This window comes from Vipera berus (assembly GCF_964194415.1).
Source record: "Vipera berus genome assembly, chromosome: 2".
NCBI classification, from domain to species: Eukaryota; Metazoa; Chordata; class Lepidosauria; order Squamata; family Viperidae; genus Vipera; species Vipera berus.
Window position 1 is genome coordinate 117,989,015 of NC_138203.1, and position 27,834 is coordinate 118,016,848.

General features: G+C 44.6%; 1 protein-coding gene across 1 annotated transcript in view; it reads left to right on the top strand.

Moving 5' to 3' along the window:
* The window catches only part of LOC308661933 (venom factor-like), a 123,938-nt gene that overhangs the window by 62,462 nt on the left and 33,642 nt on the right, over positions 1-27,834 (top strand). Inside the window, exons 23-30 of the mRNA XM_081317204.1 lie at positions 2,548-2,634; positions 7,752-7,955; positions 12,123-12,198; positions 13,126-13,288; positions 14,603-14,698; positions 15,544-15,694; positions 22,948-23,111; positions 24,509-24,667. Coding sequence (XP_081173330.1) covers positions 2,548-2,634; positions 7,752-7,955; positions 12,123-12,198; positions 13,126-13,288; positions 14,603-14,698; positions 15,544-15,694; positions 22,948-23,111; positions 24,509-24,667 — 1,100 coding nt within the window. The remainder of the gene's footprint in view (positions 1-2,547; positions 2,635-7,751; positions 7,956-12,122; positions 12,199-13,125; positions 13,289-14,602; positions 14,699-15,543; positions 15,695-22,947; positions 23,112-24,508; positions 24,668-27,834) is intronic.

Below are 27,834 nucleotides of genomic sequence, written 5' to 3' on the forward strand. Positions count from 1 at the left end.
AAAACTTTATCCTTTTCTTAAATATCTTTTGCATATTTCACCAAATTTTAATCCAAAAAACTTTAACCTTTTTACAAGTCCACCATATATGAAAATATGTTGCATCTTCACAACCACACCTCCAACATTTGGGCTGGCAGTTCGGATACATTCTTGCTAATTTTTTAGGGTCTAAGTGCCACCTATAAAGCATTTTATAAAAATTCTCTCTTAAGTTTTGGGCCTGTGTAAATTTTACATTTCTAACCTAGATCTTTTCCCAAATATCCATTGTAATGACTTCTTGAAAATTCTGGGCCCACTTTATCATACAATCTTTAACAAGTTCCGTTTCTGAGTCAATTTCTATCAATGCATTATATATCCTTTTAATATGTGCTTGGCCTTGATCTCTAATTTGTTTTACCAAATTTTCATCAGTCATCGAAAGGCCAGCTTTATGGTCCTCTTTCCATCTTGCCTGTAATTGCCCATACTGAAACCAAGTTTGTACAATCTTTTCTTCTTTTAAAATATTATATGGCTTTAATTGCCATACATTCCTTTCTAGACTTAAAATTTCCTTATATATAGTCTCATCCTGTTTGAATCCCACATTTATATTTTCTATTGCATGTTTAGGTATTGCCCAAATTGGTATCTTATAATTTAACTTATGTCTATACTTTTTCCAAACTCGCAACAGAGCATACCTTAAAATATGTATCTTAAACACATTATCCACCTTCTTATCATACAATAAATATGCATGCCAACCAAATAACAAATCATGACCCTCAAGATTTAATAATCTCCCTTGTGTTAAATTAAACCAATCACTTATCGATGACAAAGCAGCAGCCTCATAATATAATTTAAAATTAGGCATTTTAAGACCACCTCTTTCACGCGTATCTTGCATTATCTTAAATTTAACTCGTGGCTTTTTCCCTGCCCAAACAAATTTATTAATTCCTTTTTGCCATTCCTCCAGATTTAAATCCTTTTTAAGTATAGGTATCATTTGAAACAAAAACAAAATTTTGGCAAAACATTCATCTTCACTGCTGCAATTCTTCCTAATAAAGACAATTGTAATTTTTTCCAACCATCTAATTCTTTTTGTATTTTTCCCCATAACATTTCATAATTATTTTTATATAACTTCACATTTGAGGCTGAAAGATATATCCCCAAATATTTAATCTTTTTAACTATTTCAAATCCCGTTAGCTCTTCTAAAACAGCCTTTTGTGGTACAGTCATATTCTTAGACAATATTTTAGTTTTTTGTGTGTTTATCTTAAATCCAGAAACTTTCCCATATAACATTATTATCTCCATCAATTCTACAACTGAATAATCCGGCTGAGTTACTGTAATAACCAGGTCGTCCGCAAACACCCTCAATCTGTAATCCTGATCTCTTATTTGAACTCCCCTAATTTTTTTTGAATCTCGTATTTTAATCAGTAATATTTCCAATGTTAAAACAAACAATAAAGGTGACAGCAGACACCCCTGTCTTGTACCCTTTTCAATATTGCATGATTCGGTCAAACTGTTATTTACTATTATATGAGCTGTTTGCTTCTGATATATTGCCCTAATAGGTTGTAAAAAAATTTCCCCAAATTCCATTTTCTCTAATATTTTCCTGTATTCTTCTCCTCGATAAGCTCAGCTAATTGCTGAGATTGCTTTTTCAAAGCCTCTTGCAAAACATCCTGCAAATATTTTATTGTCAAAGCTGGTGCAGGTGCGGGTGCCGGAGGGCGGGGCATTAAAGCCTGTAATGAAGATTGCTGAACTGGAAAAGCCCCCGCGCTTCTAGGAACTTTAGTTGACTTGGCAGCCATTTTCACCCACTTAATTCTATTACACACTTTCACTTTTAAAAGTCTCCAAAAAGTTTATCGAGTTAAAGTTCAAATACTTGCTCTGACAGCATTCTCCTGCACAGCTCTGCCTGCATCCAAGTAATCCAAAGTTCACTCTCGCTGGCAGGGATGGTTGCAGCAAACTCAGGCTGCGGGAGGGCTCAACCCTTCAACCACCAGAGTTTCAACTCTGGTGGTCCGGGGGAGCTCTACCACTGCCTGGGCGCTCACCCCCTCCTCTTCTCCCGAGGAGCAGGCTTCCGAGCTGCCAAACAGCTGATCGTCCCTGTTTTTGGCGGCTCTACGGAGACAGCGGGGCTGACAGCCAAAATGGCTGCCGTCAACGGAGCCTTGCCACCCGGAAGTCTTCCAATTTTACCCTATATTAAGTACCTTATATAAGATATACTGGGAATGGCACAGTCCTTTCATCCACATGCTTCATTGTTTCCAATAAAAAGAGAGGATCTTTTTACCATGAGTTGCAAAAAAAAGTTATTTTACTTTGCAAAACGTATGTACTCACAGGCTGTTATGTTCCTTCCTGTTAAGTGCCTATTAGGTTAATTGTGTTGAATGCCATTTACAATTGATTATTAGAAACAATGCCAAAGAGGCACTTAATGTGGAAGTAACTAGTATTTTTCTTTTCCTGGAATTTTCCTCATTTTCTTTTTTCATTTTTCAGGTGGAACACAGGAGCAATTGGTCAAAGCCAATAAATTAGATGACAAGGTACCTGAGACAGAAACTGAAACCAAGATTATCGTCCAAGGTAATTTGAAATTAGTTATTTGAAATCCAGGCTCCTACATCTGGCACTGGAGATGGACTCCTGGATAGGACAATATCTCCCTCCCCTTCCATTCATGAATAGATGGAACAGTAGGTCAGAGAGGTCTTTATTGTATTCACAGGGACAATGGATCTATCCCACTTCCAACATTGAACCTTATTACTTCTGCCCATTTGGTGAGATCAGACCAAGTGGGTGTGTTCCAGATCCTGTTGTTTAAACCAGGGCTTTTCAACTAGTGGTATGTGTACCACTGGTGGTACATTGGCACCTGGCAGGTGGCACGCCACTGTCCTAGAGAAGTGGTAGGAGGGGAAGGGAATGAGCTGAAGCAGCGGCAGCACCGCACAAGCATGAGCGAGAGATGGCTGGAGCTGCAGGGCAGTCAGGGCTCAACAGAAGTGCCAGGATCAGTGCCAGGCTCCAGCTGATCAGCACTTCTACAGAGCTCAGCAGAAGTGCCAGGATCAGCTGGAACCTGGTGTTGATACTGGCACTTCTGCTGAGCTGCCCAGAATCGCCGATCAGTTGGAGCCCGGTGCTGATCTTGATGCTTCTGCTGAGCCCTGCAGAAGCGCTGATCAGCTGGATCCCGGCGCTGGTCCTCGTGCTTCTGCTGAGCCCTGACAGCCCTGTAGAAGCACCGATCAGCTGTTAGGGCTCAGCTGAAACACCAGAATCAGGGAAGGAAGGAAGGAAGGAAGGAAGGAAGGAAGGAAGGAAGGAAGGAAGGAAGGAAGGAAGGAAGGAAGGAGATGGGAACGAGAAGGAGGCAGGCAGGCAGGCAGGGAAAAAGGAAGGAAGGACCCCCCCTCCAGGGTAACCATAATGGTAATGCGGCCCTCAATGAAATTGAGTTTGACACCCCTGATATAAAAGGTTGTTAACTGAATCTGGTTTCCCCACTGACTTTGCTTGTCAAAAGGTTGCAAAAGGAGATCACATGACTTTGAGACTGCGACGATCATAAATATGAATCAGTTGCCAAACATCCAAATGTAAATCACATGACCCTGAGAATGCGGAAATAGTCATAAATGTGAAAAATGGTCATAAGTCACTTTTTCAGTGCTGTTGTAACTTTGAATAGTCACTAAGTGAACTGTTGTAAGTCGAGGACTACCTGTACTTTTTTCCTTTTTTTTTTTGGTCATCAAGTTTTTGACACCTTGCTAGATGACTGGTGGTACTCGGATAGTGCCATATCCTAAAAGTGGTACAATGTGTGAAAAGGTTGCAAAGCCCTGGTTTAAACAGTGTAATCTCCAGAGAATTAGGAAACGTTCCTTCTTCGTTGCAGTGTCTGCCCTCTGGAATGCAACCCTCCCCCAGATCCATGCAGGTCCAACCCTAATCATTTAAATAATTGGTGGTTTTTCTCATGGAGCACCTGCAATAGTTTGGTCCTGGAACCTAATTACCTCAGGCTCAACGCTCTAAAGCAGGGGTAGGCAACCCGAAACACTCAAAGAGCCACTTGTACCTGTTTCCCACCAAAAACAAAACACTGGGAGCCGCAAAACCCTTTTGACATCTAAAATGAAGATAACACTGCATATATTGTTTTTTACCTTTATGCTATGTATAAAAAAACTATAGTGTGCTGCATTTATGAAATCAATGAACTGCTACAAAGAAAACAAATTTTTATTTCTGCATGCAACAAAAGCATTTTGAACTACAAAAAAAAAGATGCTGGGTCGAAGGTTACTTTCAAATAAAATACTCAAATGTCTATTTGAGTCCTCCTCGTATTTATGAAATAAAAAGCCAGTGCAAACTATAAAACTACAAACAGAAAAAAATTGCAGGGGGGGGAGGAGAAAAGGACAGGAGAAAGAGGGGAAAAAACCCTTTCTCCTTCATCCCAACAGGTAAAAACAATTTTAGTAGCTTATCTACCATCTTTAAATACAGCATAATTATCCCCATACCTCATCTCTTAATTAAAAAAAAACCATCAAAATATTTCATTAAACATTCTTTACTAAAAGTCCAGTAAGGACAACCACATATATCCATATTTTCTCTCTCCCTCCCTCCCTCTCTCTCTCCCTCTCTCTCCCTCCCTTGCTTTCACCCTCCCTCTCTCTTTCTGCCCTTGGTCTGGCAGTCCTCTTCCCCCACTCAGTGTGTTTGTGTTATGTGTGTGTGTGTTTATGTGTGTGTGTGAGAGAGAGACAGAAAGGCACTTGTGCTTCCCTTCTCTCTCTCTCTCTCTCTCTCTCTCTCTCTCTCTCTCTCTCTCTCTCTCTCTCTCTCTCTCCCTCTCTTTCTGCCCTTGGTCTGCCAGTCCTCTTCCCCCACTCAGTGTGTGTGTGTGTGTGTGTGTGTGTGTGTGTGAGTGAGTGAGTGAGAGAGAGACAGAGAAAGGCACTTGCACTTCTCTTCTCTCTCTCTTCCTTTCTCTCTCTCTCTCTCTCTCTCCCTCCTTTCCTTTCTCCCTCCCTCTCTCTTTCTTCCCTTGGTCTGCCAGTCCTCTTACCCACTAAGTGTGTTTGTGTGTTGTGTGTGTGTGTGAGAGAGAGAGAGACACAGAGAGACAGAGAGAGGCACTTGTGCTTCCCTTCTCTCTCTCTCTCTTCCCACCGGTGCTTCTCTCCTGCCCTCGCTACATCTCCGTGGAGGAAAGCAAACTGCATAAGACTGTCTGTGGTATGTCAGCTTGTTGGAGAACAAGCTGGCTGGCTGGCCAAGTGAGGAGAGAGAGAGAGAGAGAGAGAGAGAGAGAGAGAGAGAGAGAGAGAGAGAGAGAGAGAGAGAGAGAGAGAAGGAAAGGCAGACAAGGAGGGCTCCCCCCTGCCTCCCCAAGGCAAGCTGCCCTCCTCTCCATCCTGTGCCCCCTCTCCCAAAGAGATTGGCTGGCAGTTTGTCAATCGCCGCTCTTCCTCCTCCTCCTCTTCCTCCTCCTCCTTGTCCCCCCCATTCTTCTTCTTCTAGGTTAGAGCCACAAGTGAACTTGGCTGTGTCTTGCTTAGCTGTCAAACCATGGTTAAAATGAGTCTTGTGGGCTGAACCAGAGAGCGGTGCTGAGCCCAATTATTATACCTTGCTTGTTTGTGGCTCAGAACATGGGGGAGTCCAGCAGGTTACAAAACGTGATTTATAGTTCAGTCCGGGGGTACAAACCCAGCAGGCTCTGGCAACAAACCCTCCTTAATCAAGTCAGTGGCTGAGCCCCAGGAGCAAAGCCAGCCAGTGCAGGGGCAGCTCTAACCATCCTGGTTTACCCCAGTCTTCCCCCGCCACTCCCATTCCCCACGACCCCTGCAGCGTGATCCCTAAAAAGGAAGCAAACTCTTGCCTTCTCCCTCTGATTTGATTTCATAATCCCGGTCACTTTTGCTTTAAAAGAAAAGAAAAGAAAGAAAAAAGATTTTTTAAAAAAGGAGTGAGAGGAATAGGGCAGAGAGGAGAGAGAGAGAGAGAGAGAGAGAGAGAGAGAGAGAGAATGAAAGGCGGACGAGGAGGGCTCCCCCCTCCCTCTCCAAGGTAAGCTGTCCTCTCCATCCTGCGCCCCCTCTCCCAAAGAGATTGGCTGGCATTTTTTCAATTGCTGCTCTTCCTCCTCCTCCTCTGCCTCCTCCTCTTCATCCCCCCCCCATTCCAGCTTGAGCACAGAGTTTGCGCCAGAAGAAGAAATGGCTGTTTCTCTTCCTCTCTTCCTTCTCCCATCACTTCTTTGGCACGCGTTTGCTGGGAGCCCACCCAGATTTGAGCATCTTGGATTCTGACTCTTTCTCCCACCCACCCCACCCCCATGTATCCCTTATTCTTCCACCAACCCCTCCCCCCACCTCGACATCAGTACAGCCCATCCCTTTTTCCCGTCCTTCCCGTGAGCGTGCGGGGGTGTGCCTAGCTTGCGATGGGACCAGCATGGAAGGTGATGCTGCTGCTGCCACCGCTGCCGCCACAAAGAGGGTAGCAGCCCCAGCATCTGGGCACAGCAGCCGGAAGGGTGGCTGAGCGCCCCCCGTGCCCCTATTAAGCTCTCTCCTCCTTCCCTCCCTCCCTCCCTGAGCCCAGGAACGTCCTCCCTTCCCCATTACTCTGAGTGCTGTTGTGAAGCTTTGGTGCAATTGTGAGGGGGCAAGCTAGGGGGCTGCGAGAGTGTTAAGGCACAAACCTTGCATAGTACCAGGCTTGGTTTTTTTTTAATGTGGTATAAAATCAGGAAGAGGGGGGCAGCTGGCTGGTTGGTTGGGAAAACTCCCCTCTTTTGCCTGTTTCCCCCCTTCTGCCTTCCCAGGAGGAAAACAGCATCTCTCCCTCCCCAAATTCTCTTTCCAAACTAGCTGTTGGCAAGAGCCGAGTTGATGCAACGCCCACCTGACTTGTCTCCTGCTGGCGCCCTGCCCGCTGACCCACTGAAGCCGCTACTTCGGTCTTTTTGGGTAGCCAGGATGGGAACTTCTGTGGATGGTGTCCCAGAAGGGGGGCTGAGAGCCTGGGCAGGCAGCGAGCTTGTGATCATGCTCAGAAATCAGAGAGAGAGAGAGAGAGAGAGAGAGAGAGAGAGAGAGAGAGAGACAGAGACAGAGACAGAGACAGAGACAGAGACAGAGACAGAGACAGAGAGAGGCACTTGCACTTCCCTTCTCCCTCCCTCCCCCCTCTCTCTCTTTCTCTCTCCCCCACCCCCATAATCTTCTGCTCACCTCACATTCTTCTCTGACAAGCTGATTGGGCTGGCTTTAAATAAGCTCACTGGCTGGGGATCGCAGGCTGGCCAGATGCGCCTCAGACGGGGCCAGCCCGGGGAAGGGAATTCCTGGCTGTGCTTCTCCCAGGGGGCGGGGCACCCAGGCACAGGGCCAATCAGGAGCCCCGTGAGGGGGCAAGTCCACATGGAGAGAGAGAGAGAAGGGAAGCACCAAGTGCCTCTCTCTGTCTCTCTCTCTCTGCAAATGGTGGAGGAGGTTATGAGCCACATGCGGCTCTGGAACTGCAGGTTGCCGACCCATGCTCTAAAGGAATGGTAGTGGAGTTGGAAGCAAGATTAGATTAATCATTTGCCATAAAGGTATTGAAGCTTAAAGCAAGATCACAAAGTACTCAGCTTCTAACATGCTTGGCAATTTTTTCACACTCAGGTGACCTTGTGGCTCAGATGATTGAAAACTCAATTGATGGAAGTAAACTCAATCATCTCATTATTACTCCTGCTGGCTGTGGGGAGCAAAATATGATCCACATGACCGCACCAGTTATTGCCACCTATTATCTGGACACAACAGGGCAATGGGAGACTCTTGGTGTGGATCGCAGGACTGAAGCTATCGATCAGATCATAACAGGTAAGGCAAGTTGTCTCCAGACATGTCTTTCCACAGGGGATCGAAATGTCAGATTAATTCATCCCTAAAATGAACAAATATAAGACCCACAGAAGTCAAGAAGCCAAGTGTTCTTAAATATATTAAAGGTAAAGGTAAAGGTAAAGGTTCCCCCGCACATGCATGCTAGTCGTTTCCGACTCTAGGGGCCGGTGCTCATCTCCGTTTCAAAGCCGAAGAGCCAGCGCTTGTCCGAGGACGTCTCCGTGGTCATGTGGCCAGCATGACTAGACGCCAAAGGCGCACGGAACGCTGTTACCTTCCCACCGTAGTGGTCCCTATTTTTCTACTTGCATTTTTACCTGCTTTCGAACTGCTAGGTGGGCAGAAGCTGGGACGAGTAACAGGCGCTCACTCTGTTACGCGGCACTCGGGATTCGACCCGCCAAACTGCCGACCTTCCGATCGACAAGCTCAGCGTCCTAACTCACTGAGCCACCGCGTCCCTATAAATATAAATATATTGCGGGATTCTTTTTTGTTTTTGGTTTTTTTCCTTCACAACGTAGGTTTCAGCTAGCTTAGTTAATGATATTACATCATTGGCCTGGGAGTGTGGGATGGGTTATTGCTGAGAAATATTTGCATATCGGCTCATTGAATTATCACAATATTCTATTAAAAGGAAAGACATTTTCATATATTTTATGGTGAGTTTGGAAGTATTGTTCTGATATCAAATGCCTGTTTTTAGGCATACAGGACAGCAGTGTACATTTTATTCTTCAGTTCCTTTTACTGTTGTTGTTAAGGTTGCTAGCTTTCAAAATCGCCAACAGAATGGAGTAGTTTTACACTGAGACCAGAACACAAATCAAAAGAATTGTGCTAAGGAAATGCAGCTCCAATGAGACTCACAGCAAAAAAACGGAATGCAAAACTGCTCTGGATGCAAGTGTGCTTTTGTATTTTTGTTGTAAGTTGCGAAGTCATGCCTGACCCATCGCGACCCCATGGACAACGTTCCTCTAGGCCTTCCTGTCCTCTACCATCTTCTGGAGCCCATTTAGGCTCATGCCTACTGATTCAGTGACTCCATCCAGCCACCTCATTCTCTGTCATCCCCTTCTTCTCTTGCCCTCAACCTTTCCCAGCATTAGGCTCTTCTCCAGTGAGTCCTTCCTTCTCATTAGGTGGCCAAAGTATTTGAGTTTCAACTTCAGGAACTGGCTTTCTAAAGAGTAGTCAGGGATGATCTCCTCTAGGACTGACCGGTTTGATTGCCTTGCAGTCCAAGGGACTCGCAGGAGTCTTATCCAGCACCATGGTTCAAAGGCTTCAATTCTTTGGTGCTCAACCTTTCTTATGGTCCAACTTTCACAGCCATACATTGCAACTGGGAAGACCATAGCCTTGACTATACACACTTTTGTTGGCAGGGTGATGTCTCTGCTTTTTAGTGTGCTGTCTAGATTTGCCATGGCTTTCCTCCCCAGGAGCAAGCATCTTTCAATTTCTTGGCTGCAGTCCCCATCTGCGGTGATCTTGGAGCCCAGGAAAATAAAATCTGTCATTACCTCCATTTCTTCCCCATCTATTTGCCAGGAATTAAGAGGGCAAGATGCCATGATCTTGGTTTTCTTAATGTTTAGTTTCAACCCAAGTTTTGCACTCCCCTTCACACACAACAAGAGGCTCTTTAGTTCTTCTTCACTTTCTGCCATTAGAGTGGTATCATCTGCATATCTTAGGTTGTTGATATTTCTCCCAGCAACTTTAATTCCAAGTTTTGATTCATCTAGCCCTGCCTTTCTCATGATGTGCTCTGCATATAAGTGAAATAGGCAGGGTGACAGTATACAGCCTTACTGGACTCCTTTCCCAATTTTGAACCAATTGGTGGTTCTGTGTCCAGTTCTCACTGTTGCTTCTTGACCCACATATAGGTTTCTCAAGAGACAAATAAGATGGTCTGGTACTCCCATCTCTTTAAGAACTTGCCACAGTTTGTTGTGATCCACACAATCAAATGCTTTAGCATAGTCAATGAAGCAGAAGTAGATGTTTTTCTGGAACTCCCTAGCTTTCTCCATGATCCAGCGTATGTTGGCAATTTGATCTCTAGTTCCTCTGCCTCTTCAAAATCCTGCCTGTACTTCTGGTAGTTCTCAATCCACATACTGCTGGAGTCTAGCTTGTAGGATTTTAAGTATAACTTTACTAGCATGTGAAATGAGTGCAATAGTGCAATAGTTTGAATATTCTTTGGCACTGTCTTTCTTTGGAATTGGAATGTAAACTGATCTTTTCTGATCCTGTGGCCACTGTTGAGTTTTCAAAATTTGCTGGCAAACTGAGTGTAGCACTTTTACTGTATCGTCTTTTAAGATTTTGAATAGCTCAGCTGGAATACTGTCACCTCCACTAGCTTTGTTGTTGCTCAGCATTCCTAAGGCCCATTTCACTTCACATTCTAGGATGTCTGGCTCAAGGTCAGTGACCACCTGATCATGGTTATCTGGGACGTTAAGCTTGTTCTTGTATAGTTCTGTGTAATTTTGCCACCTCTTCTTAATCTCTTCTGCCTCTGTTAGGTCCCTGCCATTTTGGTCCTTTATCATGCCCATTTTTGCATGAAAAGTTCCCTTCATCTCTCTAATTTTCTTGAAGAGATCTCGGGTCCTCCTTATTCTATTGTTTTCTTCTATTTCTTTGCACTGTTCATTTAAGAAGGCATTCTTATCTCTTCTAACTATTCTCTGGAATTCTTCATTCAATTGGGCGTATCCCTCCTGTCCTCAGTTATTTGCAAACCTTCCTCAGACAGCCATTTTGCTTTCTTGCATTTCTTTTTCTTTGGGGTGGTTTTAGTTGCTACTTCTTGTACAATGTTGTGAACCTCCATCCATAGTTCTTCAGGCACTCTATCAGATCTAATTCCTTAAATCTATTTGTCACCTCTACTGTATATTCACCAGGAATATGATTTAGTTCATACCTGAGTGGCCTAGTGCTTTTCCCTACTTTCTTCAGTTTAAGCCTAAACTTTGCAATGAGAAGCTCATGGTCTGAGCCACAGTCAGCTCCTGGTCTTGTTTTTACTGACTGTATAGAGCTTCTCCATCTTTGGCTGCAGAGCATATAGTCAATCTGATTTCTGTGTTGACCGTCTGGTGATGTCCATGTGTAGAGCCGTCTCTTGGGTTGTTGGAAAAGAGTGTTTGCTATGACCATCATATTCTCTTGACAAAATTCTATCAGCCTGTGCCCTGCTTCATTTTGTACTCCAAGGCCAAACTTGCCTGTTATTCTGGTTATCTTTTGGCTTCCTACTTTAGCATACCAATCCCCCATAATGATAAGGACATCATTTTTTGGAGTTAGTTCTATAAGGTGCTGTAGGGCTTCATAGAACCAGTCAATTTCATCCTCTTCAGCACCAGTGGTTGGGGCATAGACTTGGACTACTGTGATATTGAATGGTTTTCCTTGGATTCTGTCATTTTGGGGATTGTATCCCAGTATTGTTTTTCCTACTCTTTTATTGACTATGAAGGCTACTCCATTTTGTCTGAGGGATTCTTGCCCGCAGTAGTATACCTGATGGTCATCTGAATTAAATTCACCCATTCCTGTCCATTTTAGTTCGCTGATTCCTAAGATGTCGATGTTCAGTCTTGTCATCTCTTGTTTGACCACGTCCAGCTTGCCTTGATTCATGGATCTTACATTCCAGGTTTCTATGGAGAAAAAATCTTTACAGCATTGGACTTTCCTTTCACCACCAGATACATCCACAGCTGAGCATCCTTTCGGCTTTGGCCCAGTCGCTTCATTCTTTCTGGCGCTACTAGTACTAGCCCTCTGCTCTTCCCCAGTAGCATATTGGACGCCTTCCGACCTGAGGGGCTCATCTTCCAGCGTCATATCTTTTTTCCTTTTGGTATTGTCCATGGGGTTTTCATGGCAAAGATACTGGAGTGGGTTGACATTTCCTTCTCCAGTGGATCACGTTTTGTCAGAACTCTGTGCCATGTCCTGACCGTCTTGGGTGGCCCTGCATGGCATAGCTCATAGCTTCGTTGAGTTATGCAAGCCCTTTCGCCACGACAAGGCAGTAATCCATGAACTTGCTTTTGTATGGCTGGAGCTTAATTTCACAGCTCTTTCTACCTTGTCCCTTTTCAGGTTACAACCAGCAGTTGGTCTACAAGAAAGCCGACCATTCCTATGCAGCATTTCCAAAACGTGATTCTAGTTCTTGGTATGGACACAACTGTAGCCATTACTCTGAGATCATGGAAGGGCTTTCCTCTAACTTTCTTTATAAATGTTCATATATTTTCATTTTCCAACTTCTGCTGGAGCATCTGACTCTTTGTCTTTGCATTTTGGGTTTTTTTGCTTTGTTAATTGCTTTCTATCTACCTACCATTCTCTTCTTTCTAGCAGCTCCTTCCCATGCGGTGCTTCAGTCAAAATACTTTCAGAGAAAATACTCTTTTCTGATAATGGCTTACCCATTGTGGGAAGTCACACACCACCACCACCCCCCAAAAATATATTTCAAAATATTTTTTGAAATATTTAAAAGGTAGAATATATTTCTCTAAAGGGTTTTAAAAGCAGAAACCAATTGCTCTCTGAATAGATAGTTATGCCATTTCAGTGGGGAGCTACCCTCTGAAAGTACTCACTTCCGCTGACTATTATTAACCAATATAGAGCAAATGCTAAGAGTTCATCTTTGATAGTCACAAGAACCAAATTAAGGAATTCTCATTCTTTTAACTCTTACCCTGCATTTCTTCAAAAGATGCAGTTCATATGTACTGTTGTGATATAACAATGTTATAACAACAATATAAACTGACTCAGATGCACTATTTCTCTTGGTACAGCTTTGGCTTGGTTAGTTGAGCTTTAGTTCCTTCCTAGGTTGAAGAAGAGATGAGGGTGACTGATTTTAATTTTGATTGTTTCCCATCATAACAACAATATTGGTCTAGAGGCACGAACTACTTCTATTGTTTTTGTGCCATAATGTGGTATTGTGGTGACAAGCCATTCTTCCCCTCTCCCTCCTAGCTAGCAGCAACCTAGTCATATTTGGCTTAAAAAATCAAGCGAGCAACTACTTGTATTAAGATTGTCATTGAAATGGTTGGTTAATGTGTTACATTCTTTACAGGCTAACAGCATATGTTGTAAAAGTCTTTGCCTTGGCTGCCAAAATTGTACCAGTCATTAGCCATGACATCATTTGTGGAGGTGTGAGGTGGCTGATTTTGAACAGACAACAACCAGATGGAGTATTCAAAGAAAAAGCCCCTGTACTTTCTGGAACAATGCAGGTATGGTTTCTTTCCTTCCTTCCTTCTTTCCTTGCTTTCTTTCCAATAAATCCAGGGATTTTTGAGTTCTTAACTGAAAAAAACCAAGCCCAGGTATTAGAGAAAAGTTTGTACTGTACAAAATAGTTCATTGCTAGTTTCTATTCTAATGACATTGGCTAGCCAAGAGCTGTAGAAGAATTCAGATAGGGCATGAGGATATCAAGAGCAAGAGAACTTATAGACTTATATACTGCTTTACAGGGCTTTATAGCCCTCTCTAAGATTTACAGAGTCATCCTATTGCCCCCAACAATCTGGGTCCTTATTTTGCCAACCTCAGAAGGTTGGAAGGATGAGGCAACCTTGAGTGGGTGAGGCTCGAACAGACAGCAGAAGTAGCCTGCAGTACTGCATTCTAACCCCTGCACCACCATGGCTCTACCCTTACCAAGGGTAGCCTTGGTAAGATTTGGCTTGATGAGAGAATAGTTCTCGTGGAGGAATTTGAAGATGAAATCTGCTTCAAAGACAAGAAAACCTATAGTAGAGAAGAAACCAACACAGAAACAATAGCAGATGAAGAAATTTAGGGGCGAATCTACACAGCCTCCATTCCCTGGTAGGAGATGGTCCACTCAACATTTTTCCGAAGCACTTAACTTCATGCCTCCCTCTGTAATACAATCTCTCTGTAGTTGAGACAACATTGTTCTTCATAATACCCTACTTCAGGATGCTGTACACAGGCAATATTGAGCATATTGATATGGACTGGATAGTTGGCCTGAAATGAGTGCTCTGTGTAGCTCCAATTCTATTCTTTTCCTGTGGGGATCATCCCTTCAGTCTGGTCCTTGATCTCTTTGCCTGCCCCCCCAGTCCTCTATTACAAGAGGCTGGAATCCTGATATCTACAAATCATTATTTGTCTTTTTAAAATAGTGTAAATAGTAAATAATTAAAAGTTTCATTAGAAGGACTCATTTCTTCTATTAACTTTCTGACTGAATATTCATTTCCTAGAGCTTGCTATCCCTTGTTCTTGCTTTCTCTCCTCATGTAATGTTGTTAGGTAGTTTATAGCTACAACATGGTTACACAAAGTTGAATGATTACCTCAAATCTCAGCTCTTCAACAACACTGCATCTTGAATGGGCAAACGTGGATAGTCACTAGATGGCAGCCAAGAGATACAAAAACACCCTTAACTTTTTGCTGCTCCTCTCTTGTATCCCTTGTGAATAACTGCAGAGAAGTATTTATTTCTTAGCATTACCTTTGTCTTATTGTCTCTCCCCCTCCCCCCACACCCGTGCACCATTTTCTTCTAGGGAGGACTTCAGGGTGCTGAACCAGAAGAATCTTTAACAGCTTTCGTTCTGGTTGCGTTGTTGGAATCCAGAACCATCTGCAAAGAATATATCAATGTATGTATGGATGTTGTGATAGGGTTTTTTTTAATCACAGTATTCCATTTTTGCAACTTCTTGGCCCCAATATTATGAGCCTTCAGGATCTCCAAGTAGTCTAACCAGCATTGCTGTAGTTTATACTTTATTAATTTTAAATCAAATGAAACCAAGATAAATAATCAATTCAATAAGGATACTATTAGGAATTTACACATATACTTTCAAGCCAGCAAGGTATTTAGATCAGTTAATGACCTTTAAATATCAAAGAGACTTTTCACTGCTGCAGTGTAATTTTTATCACCAGTGCTCCTCAAATTTAAAGGAATATTTTAAAAGATCTATGCAGAAATGTTTTCTGCAAGTGGATTATACAATATTGCAGCTTTTATAGAAATTCTTCAGCTTTTATAAAAATTTTAAGACTTTCTTAATGAATTTATCCTCAACATCTCTTCTTGCATAAAAATCTTAAAATAACACATATGATGGCTAAATTTGCATTTTTAATATGTAAAACTTGCAAGAAGGAAGTTTATTTATTATTTATTAGACAAATTTATATGACTGTCCAATTCACAAGTAATTGACTCTGGCCAGCTTACAAGATTTAAAAATCTACCACATAAAAAAATCCACAAGTTTTCCGCTCCTATCACCCCCTACCCATGGCAGTAACACCATCAAATCAACCACTTGATCAGCTCCATCTCCATATGTGGTCCCCAAGCCCAATGCAAAAAACATGTTTTTAGGGAAAAGCAACAGGGTGGGGGCCAATCATACCTCAGGGAAATGATGTTTCATAGAGATGCCTAAAACATTCCTAATGGATCTCTTCTCTCTCCCCTCACTTCCAGAGTCTAGACAACAGTATCAACAAGGCTGCAGATTATTTACTCAGAAAGTATGAGAAACTGCAAAGGCCTTACACTACAGCCCTCACCGCCTATGCTTTGGCTGCTGCAGGCCGTCTGAATGACGACAGGGTACTCATGGCAGCATCAACAGGTACATACATGGGTTTGTTTTAGATAGAAGAAACCAGGTGTTGAAAGAAAAACCAGGTCCAGCTCCAAGCCAGGAGTAAGAGACAGGAAATAAAATGGAGGCTGACTGCTTAGGAATGAAGGTTTAATGAAGAGCAGAACCAACATGCATACTTTTTTAGGAGACAATCTCCTGGGGGTTTTCAAAGCTTCCTGATTTTTATCATCAGTCCAAACCTGGAAAGGAATTATGCTTCCTTCTAAGAAATGCCTCCATGTCAAAAGGGCCCATTTCACTGCATATGCTTCCTTTTCCCAAGTAGCCCACCATTGTTCAGTCTCCTACAACTTTTTGGATGTGTAAGCACAGGGCTGTAAGTGGCCCTGCTGATTTTTCTGCAATAACACTGCCCCCACTGCCACATTGCTAGCATCTGTCTGAATCACAAACAGCTTTTCTGGGTCTGGGTGTTTCAGCATTGGTTCTGCCTGTAAAAGTTGGCAAACCCCAGAAAGCTATGCAGTTGCTTTCTGGTGCAGGGAGGAGTCCATTCCATGACAGCCCGCACCTTCTCTCGGTCTATCTCTACCCCCTCATGAGAAATGCGATAGCCAAAATAGTCAATTGTGTCCTTATAGAATTCATATTTTGAAAGCTTAGCATACAGTTTAGTAGCTCGGAGCTTTTTCAAGACTGCTCTGACCAATTTCTCACGTTCTGCCTTAGTCTCAGTGTAATCAGCATGTCATCCAAATATGCTAAAACCCCATTATACAGGTGCTCATGGTGGACTTTATTGATCAGTTGCATGAACACAGCAGGGGCTCCCTGTAGCCCAAAAGACAGCACCCTGAACTGGAAGCATCCCAAAGGGCAATTTATTTTATTTATTTTATTTTATTATATTTGTATACCGCCCTTCTCCTGAAGGACTCAGGGCGGTGAACAGGGCACATATAAAAATACACAGTACAAAAATTAAAAAAGAATTAAATAGGAGCCCGAGCTAAAACAATAGATAGTAATATAAAAATCCACAATAAAAACCCCAACACATCCCCCATCAGGCCAGGCCGGCTTGTTCAAATAGATAGGTCTTCAGACCGCGTCGGAAGGAGCGAAGGTCAGGTGCCATCTGGAGCTCAACCGGCAGCTGATTCCATAAAGCCGGGGTGCCCACAGAGAAGGCCCTCCCCCTGGGGGCCACCAGCCGACATTCTCTGACCGGTGGCACCCTGAGGAGGCCCTCTCTGTGGGAACGCACAGGACGGAGGGAAGTTGACACCGGCAGCAGGTGATCCCCGAGGTACTCCGGACCCATGCCATGTAGGGCCTTGAAAACCATTACCAAAACCTTGAATGATTGAAAGCAGTCTTCCATTCATCTCCTTAATCCTGATACAATAATAGACTTCTCTCAGGTCTAGCTTATAAAAAGTTCTCCCTTTCATCAGGTGGGCTAACATATCCCTCATGAGAGGCAAGGGATACACATTTTAACTGATACCACATTCAAATATATATAACCCATGCAGAGTTGAAGAGACCCATCCTTCTTTTCCCTGAATAGGAAAGGCAGGCAGGCTGGCTGAAACCCTGGGCTAAGTTCTTGTTGATGAACCTGTGGAGCTCATCTAATTCTCTAGGGGTCATTGAATACAGCTTCAGTTTTGGCAACTTAGCCCCAAGGATGATCAATAGCAGAGTCAGTGAGGAGGAAGCTTATCCAACCTCTTCTCACTGAAAACCTCAGCTAGGTCCCAGTACTCTTTTGGGATGCTCTGAACTCTTGCTCACTCAGCATGGAGGCAAATTCCTGCTTCGGACCCATCTTATCTCCTCCTGGAGAACTTTAGCTGGACCTCTTTCCAATCAATTATTATGGGGTTCCATTTTTTTAACCAAGATAATTCTGGTACCAGAGGCCATTCCATGCCAGGAGGCATGATGAATGCTAAAGGCTTCCCATGGCTAGTCCCAGGGGCTCAGTTACAAAACTGGCTATGGACCCATCAAGCTGACAAAAAGCAATGGGGTCCTTAAGTTTCCTTAGGGGAAGCCCCAACTTCCCAACGAAATTGGGGCTTATTAAGCACTGCATGCAGCCCAGTTCAGCAGAGCGGTTAGGGCCATTTCCCTGCCCATGCCCAGGACTGTCAGTTCTATGGGCATGGTTATGGGGTCAATCGGCTCACTTACCAATGGATTATCATAATTGCTCTCTGATGTTCCCAACTCATCGTCCAGTGGGGTCGGAGCTCTATCCCTGCCTTTGGAGCTCAGGGGAGCTTCATGACCTCCAAGGACTTCAGGGCAGTATCTTTTGAGTGCTGGGTGGATTTGCTGCTTGACTTCCCCCTGGGGTTTTGCTACGGCACTCTGCAGTGTCATGCCCTTCCTTGCTACACTTGAAGCAGGTGGTGGAATGTGGTTGGGTGGTGGAGGCTCTGCCGGATTCTCCCTTTCTCTCAGGCTGGCTTCATCTCCCCGGTTTCACCGGACAGTGCAGGTTACACTTCTGGTCATTTTCCAGTTCCTCAGCCAGGAGACACCATTTGTAGAGATGAGCAGGTGCCCCATGTGCCACACAGGTCTTGTACAAGTCATCATTCAGCCCGTCCTGGAAATAGCTTATCAGGATGTCTTTGGGCCAGTTCAGGCAACAAGTCAAATCTCAAAACTCCTCTCTGTATTCAGCTTTATGGTTTTGATCTGATTCTTGGCTTTTCAGTCTGCCAGGTGATCTTCAAAATAGTGTCTTAGTGCGGTCATGAAATGGTTAAAGTTCCGAAGTTTAGGAGCATTGCAGTTGTACAGGATGACCATCCACCGGGCAGCAGTTCCTTCCAGAGCTAGGGTGATGACCTGGATTTTGGCATCGTTGGGCAGAGACTTCCCATACACTTGCATGTAGGTGAGGACATGAGCCAAAAAAGAAGCCTAGCTGCAGGGGATCCCCATCGAATTTGACTCCCAACAGAACCAGCTTCAGTTCTTTGGGGGGAGTCCTCTCTCTGGACAGTTGTGGGATTCGAGGTCTTCGGGGCGTTGCTTGGTATTGCACCGCTGGAGCTGTCTCCACAGTCTCTGTGGGCTCCACAGCCCCTGCTGCCATCTCCGCTATAGCTACTTCTCCCTCTCCGCTCCTGGTCTCCTCAGTTAATTCTTCCCCCTTCTCTGGGTAGCTCAAGGACTTGGCTTTTAGATCCTTGAATGCCTCCACCATGTAATGCATGGCTTGCTTCAGGATCACCTCCATCAGGTTTGTTTACAGGTCTAGATCTTCCCCATTGAATGGCAGTCCTGTCTTTTTCTTGTGAGTTCTTTTTTTTCCCCTCCTCAGGTGAGGGTCACTTTCTGGGACCTTTCCTCCCAATCGTATTTTCTCCCAACCCTGAACAACCATCTTGGTCTGAAGGCTTCTTCTAAAGCAGGGCTTTTCAAACCATGGTGCACATATCACCAGTGGTATTTAGTACCTGGCTGGTCGTACGCGAGCCCTAGCTAATTGTAGTGGGGGAGGGAACCAATTAAAGTGGAGCCACACAGACCTGGATGAGATCAGCTGGAGCTGCAAAGCTTGGCAGAATCCCCAGGATCTGCGCACATGGCAGTGACATGATAATTAGAGCTTCCGGTGCACCCAGAAGAGAAAAGGAGGAGGAGGGAGGAAAGAAGAGAAGGTATAAAAGGGGCAGACCGAGAAGAGAAGACACTTTTCTTACCAAAGCAGTGAGGAGAGACAGAGCGAGCGTCCTGTTTTTGGAGGAATAGCGAGCGAGCGGCCTGTTTTCGGAGGAAGGGTGAGTGAGCGAGCGGTGTGTTTTTGGGGGAAGGGCAAGCAAGCGAGAGGCATGTTTATCAAGTACTTGTTTTCAGACAAAGGTTGAGTTAGCAAGTGGCGTGTTTAGCAAGGATGTGTTTCAGGTGAAGGTTGAGTTAGTAAGTGAGTGAGCTGGGCAGGAGCCCAGGAGAGCAGCTACAGCTTACTTGCACTTCTGCGGAGCTGCCCAGAAGCACGGATCAACTGTAGCCTGGCGCTGATCCTGGCGCTTCTGCTAAATTAGCAAACAGCATGTTTTCCGGCGAAGTACAAGCAAGTGAGCTGGGCAGGAGCCCAGGATCTGTGCACGCAGCTACAGCCCTTTTCACACACCTGTGGACTCTGGGGGAGGGGACGCTGCAAGCGCATGAGAGTCCATGTTACCTGCGCTATGCTGCCCAGCCTGGTTTTGGCAGGCAATGGTGGATTCTCCTCAACCTGCGGAGTGGCCAGGTGAGGTGAACTGGCAACATGCTGAACCTGCCTGTGGAAGGAAGGAAGGAAGGAAGGAAGGAAGGAAGGGACAAAGAGGGAGGGAGGGAAGGAAGGAAGGGACAATGGAAGGGAGGGAGGGAAGGAAGGGACAAAGAGGGAGGGGAGGAAGGAAGAAAGGAAGGAAAGACGGAAGGAAGGGACAATGGGAGGGAGGGGAGGAAGAAAGGGACAATGGGAGGGAGAGAGGGAGGGAAGGAAGGCGCCCACACCAGTTCCACCTCCCTCCACCAGAGAGCCATGTAACCCCCCCCCCCACATCCCCGCCTGCACCCCCCACAGGCATCCCGCAACCTGAGTGATGAGCTGGTCATGCCCCCCCCCCCCGGCCATTGACTTCGCTTGTCAAAAAGTTGCAAAAGGTGATCACATGACCTTGGGACACTGTGACCATCATAAGTATGAATCAGTTGCCAAGCATCCGAATGTAAATCACATGACCCTGGGGATGCCGCAACAGTCACAAGTGTGAAAAATAGTCATGTCACTTTTTTCAGTGCCGTTGTAACTTTGAACAGTCACTAGGCGAATTGTTGTAAGTCGAGGACTACCTGTACTTTATAATTTTTTTCCTTTTTTTGGTCAAGTTTTTGACGCTTTGCTAGGTGACTGGTGGTACTCGGATATTGCCTTATCCTAAAAGTGGTACAATGGGTGAAAAGGTTGAAAAGCCCTGTTCTAGGGGAGCAGCTTCCTCGACCCAGGAAGAGGTGCCTTCTTCAGGATAAATCTGAATGGCTGCTTCACTGCAGTCTTTGGTTCTGATGTCTCCCATTTTTCTGCCATGCAGAAGCATGCCCAGTAGGGCAGATGCCTCTCTGGGTTGGGCACTACTTCAGACCTTGCTTTATGTAAGGACCTGCCTCAACTAGATCTCCCAAGAAAGCATAACTCTTGAAACAGGCATTGTCTCAAAAGGAACTTTTTTGAGCATTAGTAATGGCAAGAGAGCAAAGCAAGGTCTGAGATTTAGTGCGTAAAGGATTAAATCAAAAAGGCAATTCATAACTCCTCCCCCTGAGGTACAAACATCCAGTTGAAATCCAGCCAATCCACTGTGTTATGAGAAGCTGGAGATTTAGTGGGCTTCTCAAGAACTCTAACAGTTTTGTTTCCCAATGGTCCCAGGCTCCATTGTCTGGAGATAAGGCAGATGTTTTCAGGTCACATTCCTCTTGCCTAGAGGGAGTGCATCTCTCCCAGAGTAGAACAAAGCAAATAATAATTCCCCTGCAGGCACCCTCCCCCAGTAGTATGGCAAGGCCCGAAAATACATAGGCTAAAACAGGAAAGGGGAAAGGGGAAAGAGTAAAGGCAAATACAATTGAGGGGCTCTAAGAAAAATAGTTTGACCCCCAAGGTCCATGGTGGCGAACCTATGGTATGTGTAGCCATCCCTGTGGCACACAGAGCCATCCCTGTGGGCATATGTGCCATCACCCCGGAGGGAAGCAGGCCCAGCTTGTTCCCACTGCCTCTCCACGTGCGCCTGCACTCTTGCTTTCTTTCTTTCTGCACTGAGAGTCAGGGAGCAGCTGCAAGAGCTGGGCGAATCCCCCACCCACAGTGCAGATTGCCCTGCCGCCGCTGCCTTTCTCCCCCACCCACCGTGTGGATCATGCTGCCGCTGCCTTTCCCCCCCACCCGCCACACAGATTGCACTGCTGCCACTATTCCCACCACCATGTGGATCGTGCTTCCACCTCCCAACCCGCTGTGCACATCATGCTGCCGCTGCCATTCCCCCCACCCACTGCACAGACCGCATTGCCGCTGCCGCCGTTCCCACCCATCCACCACGCGGATCACGCTGCCACTGCCACTGCCTTAAAAAGGCCCCAACTGCCACCTGGATCTAGGCTTCCGAAGCTCGCATCCATGGCCATGGGGCAATTTTGTGGCACCTCAGTGGCCTGATCCAAGCTCTGGAGGCTTGGAAAAGGCTCTGCCACCCAGATTGGCCATGGAGGGGTGTCACAAAATCTCTCTGCAGCTCTAGATCTGGGAGGCAGAAGCCTTTTCCAAGCCTTGAAGCTTGCAGCCATGGCTTCAGGGTGATTTTACAGCACACCAGCAGCCCGATCTGGGCTCCAGAGGCCTAGAAAATGCTTCTGCCGCCTGGATCTAGGGCTGCAGAGTGGTTCCTTACCTCCGCTCGGCTTGTTCCGCAGTCTCATGGCAGCTGCATTAGGTGTGACATGCGAGGCGGCAAACAGCCACATCACACCGAGGGGCCGGCAGGCTGTGGCTGCTGATGGGCACAGTTGGCCCCCGTGCACGCACTGTGTGCAGGGGGGGCAATGGTGTCAGGCAGCAGCCGTCCTGGCCCTTGCCTCACCTGTCCTTGCCCTGCAGCAATGGCACCCCTGCCCTGCCCCCCTGCCTTACTTTGCCTCACAGGATGAGCCTCCTGCCCACCGTCCCACACTCCAGAGACCCCCTGGATCTCCCCCCAACCCTGCCTGGCCATCACAGGCATCCCTCCCCATGAGCAACATTGAGGTGGCCACACCCACCCAATGGGTCACGCCCACCGAGCACCTGACGATACATAAGTGGCTTTTGGGTTGCAGTTTGGGCACTCGGTCTCTAAAAGGTTCACCATCACTGCCCTAGGTAAATGGATGGAGGATTTAAAGAATTGAAGTGAAAGAAAGGAGAGGAAGACAGGCTGATTATATAGATGCAGGGGAGAGAGAGAGAGAGAGAGGTATAACTAATCTTTGCCTTTCTGTCAAGTTGACTCTCCTACCTAGTAGAGCTGACCATAACTGGGTATCATCAGCAACTCCATGTCATTGAGTAACCTCACCCAACAACTCATACCTAGCATCTGCTTTCGTGAAAAATAGGCAACTTAATCAATTGTTAAATTTCCCAATCTTTTCACTCCAACCAAAAGTCACCTTCAATATTTTTATCTGTTTGGCTAAATTCTGTTTCTGTGCTGTTTTTTTAGGAAGGAATCGCTGGGAAGAATATAATGCTCGCACCCACAACATTGAAGGCACTTCTTATGCCTTGTTGGCCCTGCTGAAAATGAAGAAATTTGATCAGACTGGTCCTATAGTCAGATGGCTGACAGATCAGAAATATTATGGGGGAACATATGGACAAACCCAAGTGAGCCTTTGCTTTATTGTCAGATTATGTGTATTTTCAGAATAAACAGATTATAATCTTCTGAACTCTATTCTACTTCAGGCTGTTTAAAACAAAGCAATGGTCTGAATTGTTATATGTTTTGCCTAAAGAAGAGAAGGCAAAGTCAAGACATGATAGCAATCTTCTAATATTTGAAGTGCTGTCATGAGGAAGAGGATGTGGATTTATTCTCCGTAGTGCCTAAGGAAAAGACAAGAAACGGTGAATGGAAGCTTTACAGAGAAAGTCCTCCACACCACCACCACCAAAAAAAGAAGGAGTGCTTTTCTGACTGTACTCTTTCCACCGTCTCGTTGGCATGTACAGCAAAAGAAACTCCTGGGACATTTTTCATTTTACCAAGCGTATAACTTTACTGAGAGATCCATATAGGTACAGAAAAAGCAAAGCAGTTCTAAGGTTTTGGTGTGAAGTGCAGCATAGTAAACGCTCCTTTTCCTTCCTTGGGACACCCAGTGTCCACTATCCACCAATCCAGGTTAAGCATTTTATTTTGTGAAAATAGTCTGCATCTTTTGAAAGTCCTCTGCGTCTGACCTTGGAGTTGTGAGATTTTCTCAGGCTGAAAACGACTCACGTAAATTCCTTTTTCCCCTCTCAGCTCCCCACACCTTCTAATCATACCCCTTCCCCCTCCCATAGCTTCTTTGTCAAGTTGTGAGTGGAAAGAAGCTCCTTGCAAGTCAACCTTGACAACTCAGCTGTTAGAACAATGCGTTGAATAGCTGCTATAGGATTTGACTAATTCTGATAGACTGAAAGAAACTACAGGTTTCAACTTCAGTCATCTGTAAGGTGTTTTTTTTGGCACAAAATATCCATAGGAGAAAATGCTTTGCGCTGAGAAAAGATCAGTATAAAACATGGTAGACAGAGAATTGTTTATCTCTACTTGGTTAGCAGACAAGCACATGAATCTTTTAATGTGCAGGACAAAGAATAGCTTTTGAAAGAAAATTTTACCCAAAGATTATCTAGGGTTTATGTCCTACCTACATCCATGCTGAAATTAAGGGAACTAAGGGAAATGTCATCTATAGACTTCCCATTGTCCTAGATCTTTTAGTTCTACAGATAAAAGATTCTTTAAGATGTATCTATCTGTACATAAGTCAACTCTGTATATTTACTCATTCAATTTGCAGCCCATCTTCTCATTTATGATAAGATGATCTAACAGACAACTGTAAAAATTAGAAAGATAGTTTGGGCATTTATTGTAGCAAGCCCCCAAACCATGTTCTGTTCTATATGTTAAACATTTATTTCTCTGGTACAATACATCAGTGAATTTTCAGTTCCTTTGTGAGATACTCCAAGACAAACAATCTTATTTTTCCCTTCTCCCATTTCAGGCAACAGTCGTGGGCTTTCAGGCTCTTGCTGAATATGAGATTGAGATGCCTACTCATAAGGACTTAAATTTAGATATTGTTATTAAGCTGCCGGAACGAGAAGGACCTATAAACTACAGAATTGATGCTGAAAATGCTCTCCGAGCCCAGACAACAGAGGTACAGTTTTTTAGCAGGTGTATTTATTATCCCTTTCATTGGAAATAATTATTTTGGAGTTTAAAGTTCGAAGACAGCTTTTTTCAAGAACTGGATAAAACTATACAGAATTTAGTGAAATCAGTGAATTTAGTGAAACAACAAAGAAAACCTTAATCAGTTCTCCCTGCTGGAATTGTGATGGTTGAAGATTAGCCCATGTTTAAGAACCAGATCTGGGAGACTGGCTTAAGGCTACTGGCTTCTTTGTCAACAAACAGTGTAGTTTTAAATGACTTCCCTTTCCTCACACAAAGCTGCAAAAGGCTGTGCTCCAAACAATATTCCAAAATTGAGTCAGTATTTTCAAGAACTATTTCATCTTTGATATGAAAGAGGTTTTAATGGCTCTGGGGATCTTCTGGAGCACTTTGCAACATCTTAGTACATGACTTTTATTGATTTTTCTAATATTACATCTAATATTTGAAAAGCAATGTGGTGGCTGAGTTACAATAATTCAATTACATGCCAATATCATTAGTACAAATCTCAAACTATTACAGTAAGTATCCCCTCTCTTCCCCCCTTAATATATACTGTCTCATATTTAAATTAATACAATTCTTCTATCAATCAAATAAAAAATAACTTTCTGACATTTATCAATAGTTTTTAGTTTATATATATCTTAATTGTTTTAACATTCAATCTTTTAGACAATCAGTGACCTAATAAATTTTTCTCAATTTTAATTTCTCATTAATATTTAAATTTAACATTTAATATTTATCATTTCCAAATTTTGCATGACCCCAATTCCTTTATTACAATTCCTCACAAGGTCTAATGTTTAGGATGTCAAGTTTCCGACGTATGGGCTTTTCAAGTGACTCCGAGGCATTGTTTACCTTAAAAGTCCTTTATTACCCTAATACACCGGTAAATGCTTGCTCGAAGGAAGCTGGAATCTGAAATCTCCGCCCCTTGCACAATATATTAAAACACAATTCTCCACCTTTCTAATTTTGTCATTAATCATATTCTCCAATTAATTTAAAGAATCAGTTTCCCTTCCATTAGAAGACCCACCGAGGTCTTATCTTCTTTGGTTAGAGAGATGGCCTTGAAGGTGCATTCCTACTCATCCCTCCTCCCAACTTTAAACTAAAGCAATACACAAGTCTTAAAGCAATACAAAAGTTTAACATATGAAATAGCTACTTCTTCATCTCTTGTCAAGCAATAACATTCGATGTTAGCAGCCTTGACATCCGGCCCCCCTTAGAAAAAGGACAGATCCTGTAATGTAAACAAAACACAAGTTAAGAACTGGTTTTTGGTTTTTTGGGGTGTTTCTCATAAAACCTTTTGATAAGTCTGTCAGCTTTCACATCAGTAGATTTTACCCAAATGGCTTCAGACAATGGGTATCCCTTCCATTGTACTAGGTATTGCAATTTTCCCTTAAAGATTCTAGAATCAAGAATATGTTTCACTTCATAATGGGTCTGACCTGCTACCATGAGGGGTCCAGGCGCTTTCTTAGGGGGAGATCTTAAAGTGGAGGTTCGAAAAGGTTTCAGCAAGCTACAATGGAACACCGGGTGAATTTTCCCCCAAAGTCTGTGTAGTTTCAATTTTACTGTGACTGGGTTGATGATTTTCACAATGTGGAAAGGCCTCAAGAATTTTGGTCCCAATTTCTTATTGGGTAGTTTAAGGCGTAAGTATTTGGTTGACAAATAGACCTTTTCCCCAACTTGGAATGTTCTTTGGGGAGCTCTCTTTTTGTCAGCTTGATTTTTGTAGGTCTCAAAAGTCTTTTTTAAGGCCACCTATTATTTTTCCAAACTTCTTCCCAATCCCTCACCCAATGATCAAGAGTCTGGGAAGCGGAGGGTAACTGAGGGTATTCTGGTATGGGGTTGAATTATTTCCCTGTGGCTACACAGTGCTGCTGTGTACTGAATTATTGTAAGCCACCTCTGCAAAAGGGAGGAGGTTGGTCCAGTTTGTTTGTTGGTAAGAGACATAGCATCTAAGGTATCGTTCCACCATTTTGTGGGCAGATTCTGTGGCTCTGTTATTAGCCGGGTGAAAAGCAGTTGATAGGCCTTGAGATGATCCAATTAATTTAAGAAAGTTTCTCCAAAATTTCGCTGTGAACTGCACCCCTCTGTCTGAAATTATTCGCTTAGGGGCACCATGTAGTTGATAGATATGTTTTAGGAACAACTTAGTCAGGCGTTGAGCCAATGGAAGTCCTTTGCAGGCGATAAAGCAAGCCTATTTTGAAAATAGGTCTATCACAATCCAAATGACAGTATTTCCTCTACTGTCGGGTAGGTCTACTATAAAGTCCATAGCTATTTCTTCCCATGGTTGAGAAGGTTCGGCCACCAGTTGCAGTAACCCAGGTGTCTTTCCTGGGATTCTTTTCATGGTGGCATATACAGTACAGCTCTTGACATAGTTTTCTACGTCTCGTTTTAGTCCCGGCCACCAAAATTGCCAGTGAGTGAGATGTAGAGTTTTTAGATATCCAAAATGTCCAGCCTGTTTGACATCATGGCTGTGTTTGAGGGCATTAAGAGGAAGAGCTTCAGGCAAGTACAATTTTCTCCCCTTGTAAGCCAGACCATCCCTACATGTTAGGGATGTCTGATTGTCTTTAAACCATTGATCAGTGAGGAGTTCTCGCTTTATTTTCTTTACCCCTGGGTCATCAAGATTAGGGGTCCTGCGAGGTGTGAGTTGGGCCGCAGTTTGTGGACCGGGGATAATTGCCTTGTGAACTTCTTCCCTGTCCCCATCCCACCACCATTGCAGCCGGCAAGCCACCCCCCAGCTCAAGCTGCCCTCCCTTTCCCCAGAGCCTGATACACCCTCGCCTCCCCCCTCAGGTCCCCAGACCGCCGTGAGTTGTGCCGCTCGGACCATCCGCCGCTGGTGCCTGTCATGCAGTCCCCTGGCAGGCGAGGAGATCGGGTTCCCAGGGGATTGCAGTGCCAGTGCTTGTTCTGAGTCCCTTCCCGTTCCGCCGGTCGGTCCTGCTGCCCCCAGGTCCACCCTGGCACACCTTCTCAAGCTGCTGCTCGGGTGCTGGGCATCCGCCGGCTGCGCCACCGTACGGCCGCACCCCGGCCTTACGGACGGCCCCGGAGGCTGCTTGGCCGCGTCGGCGG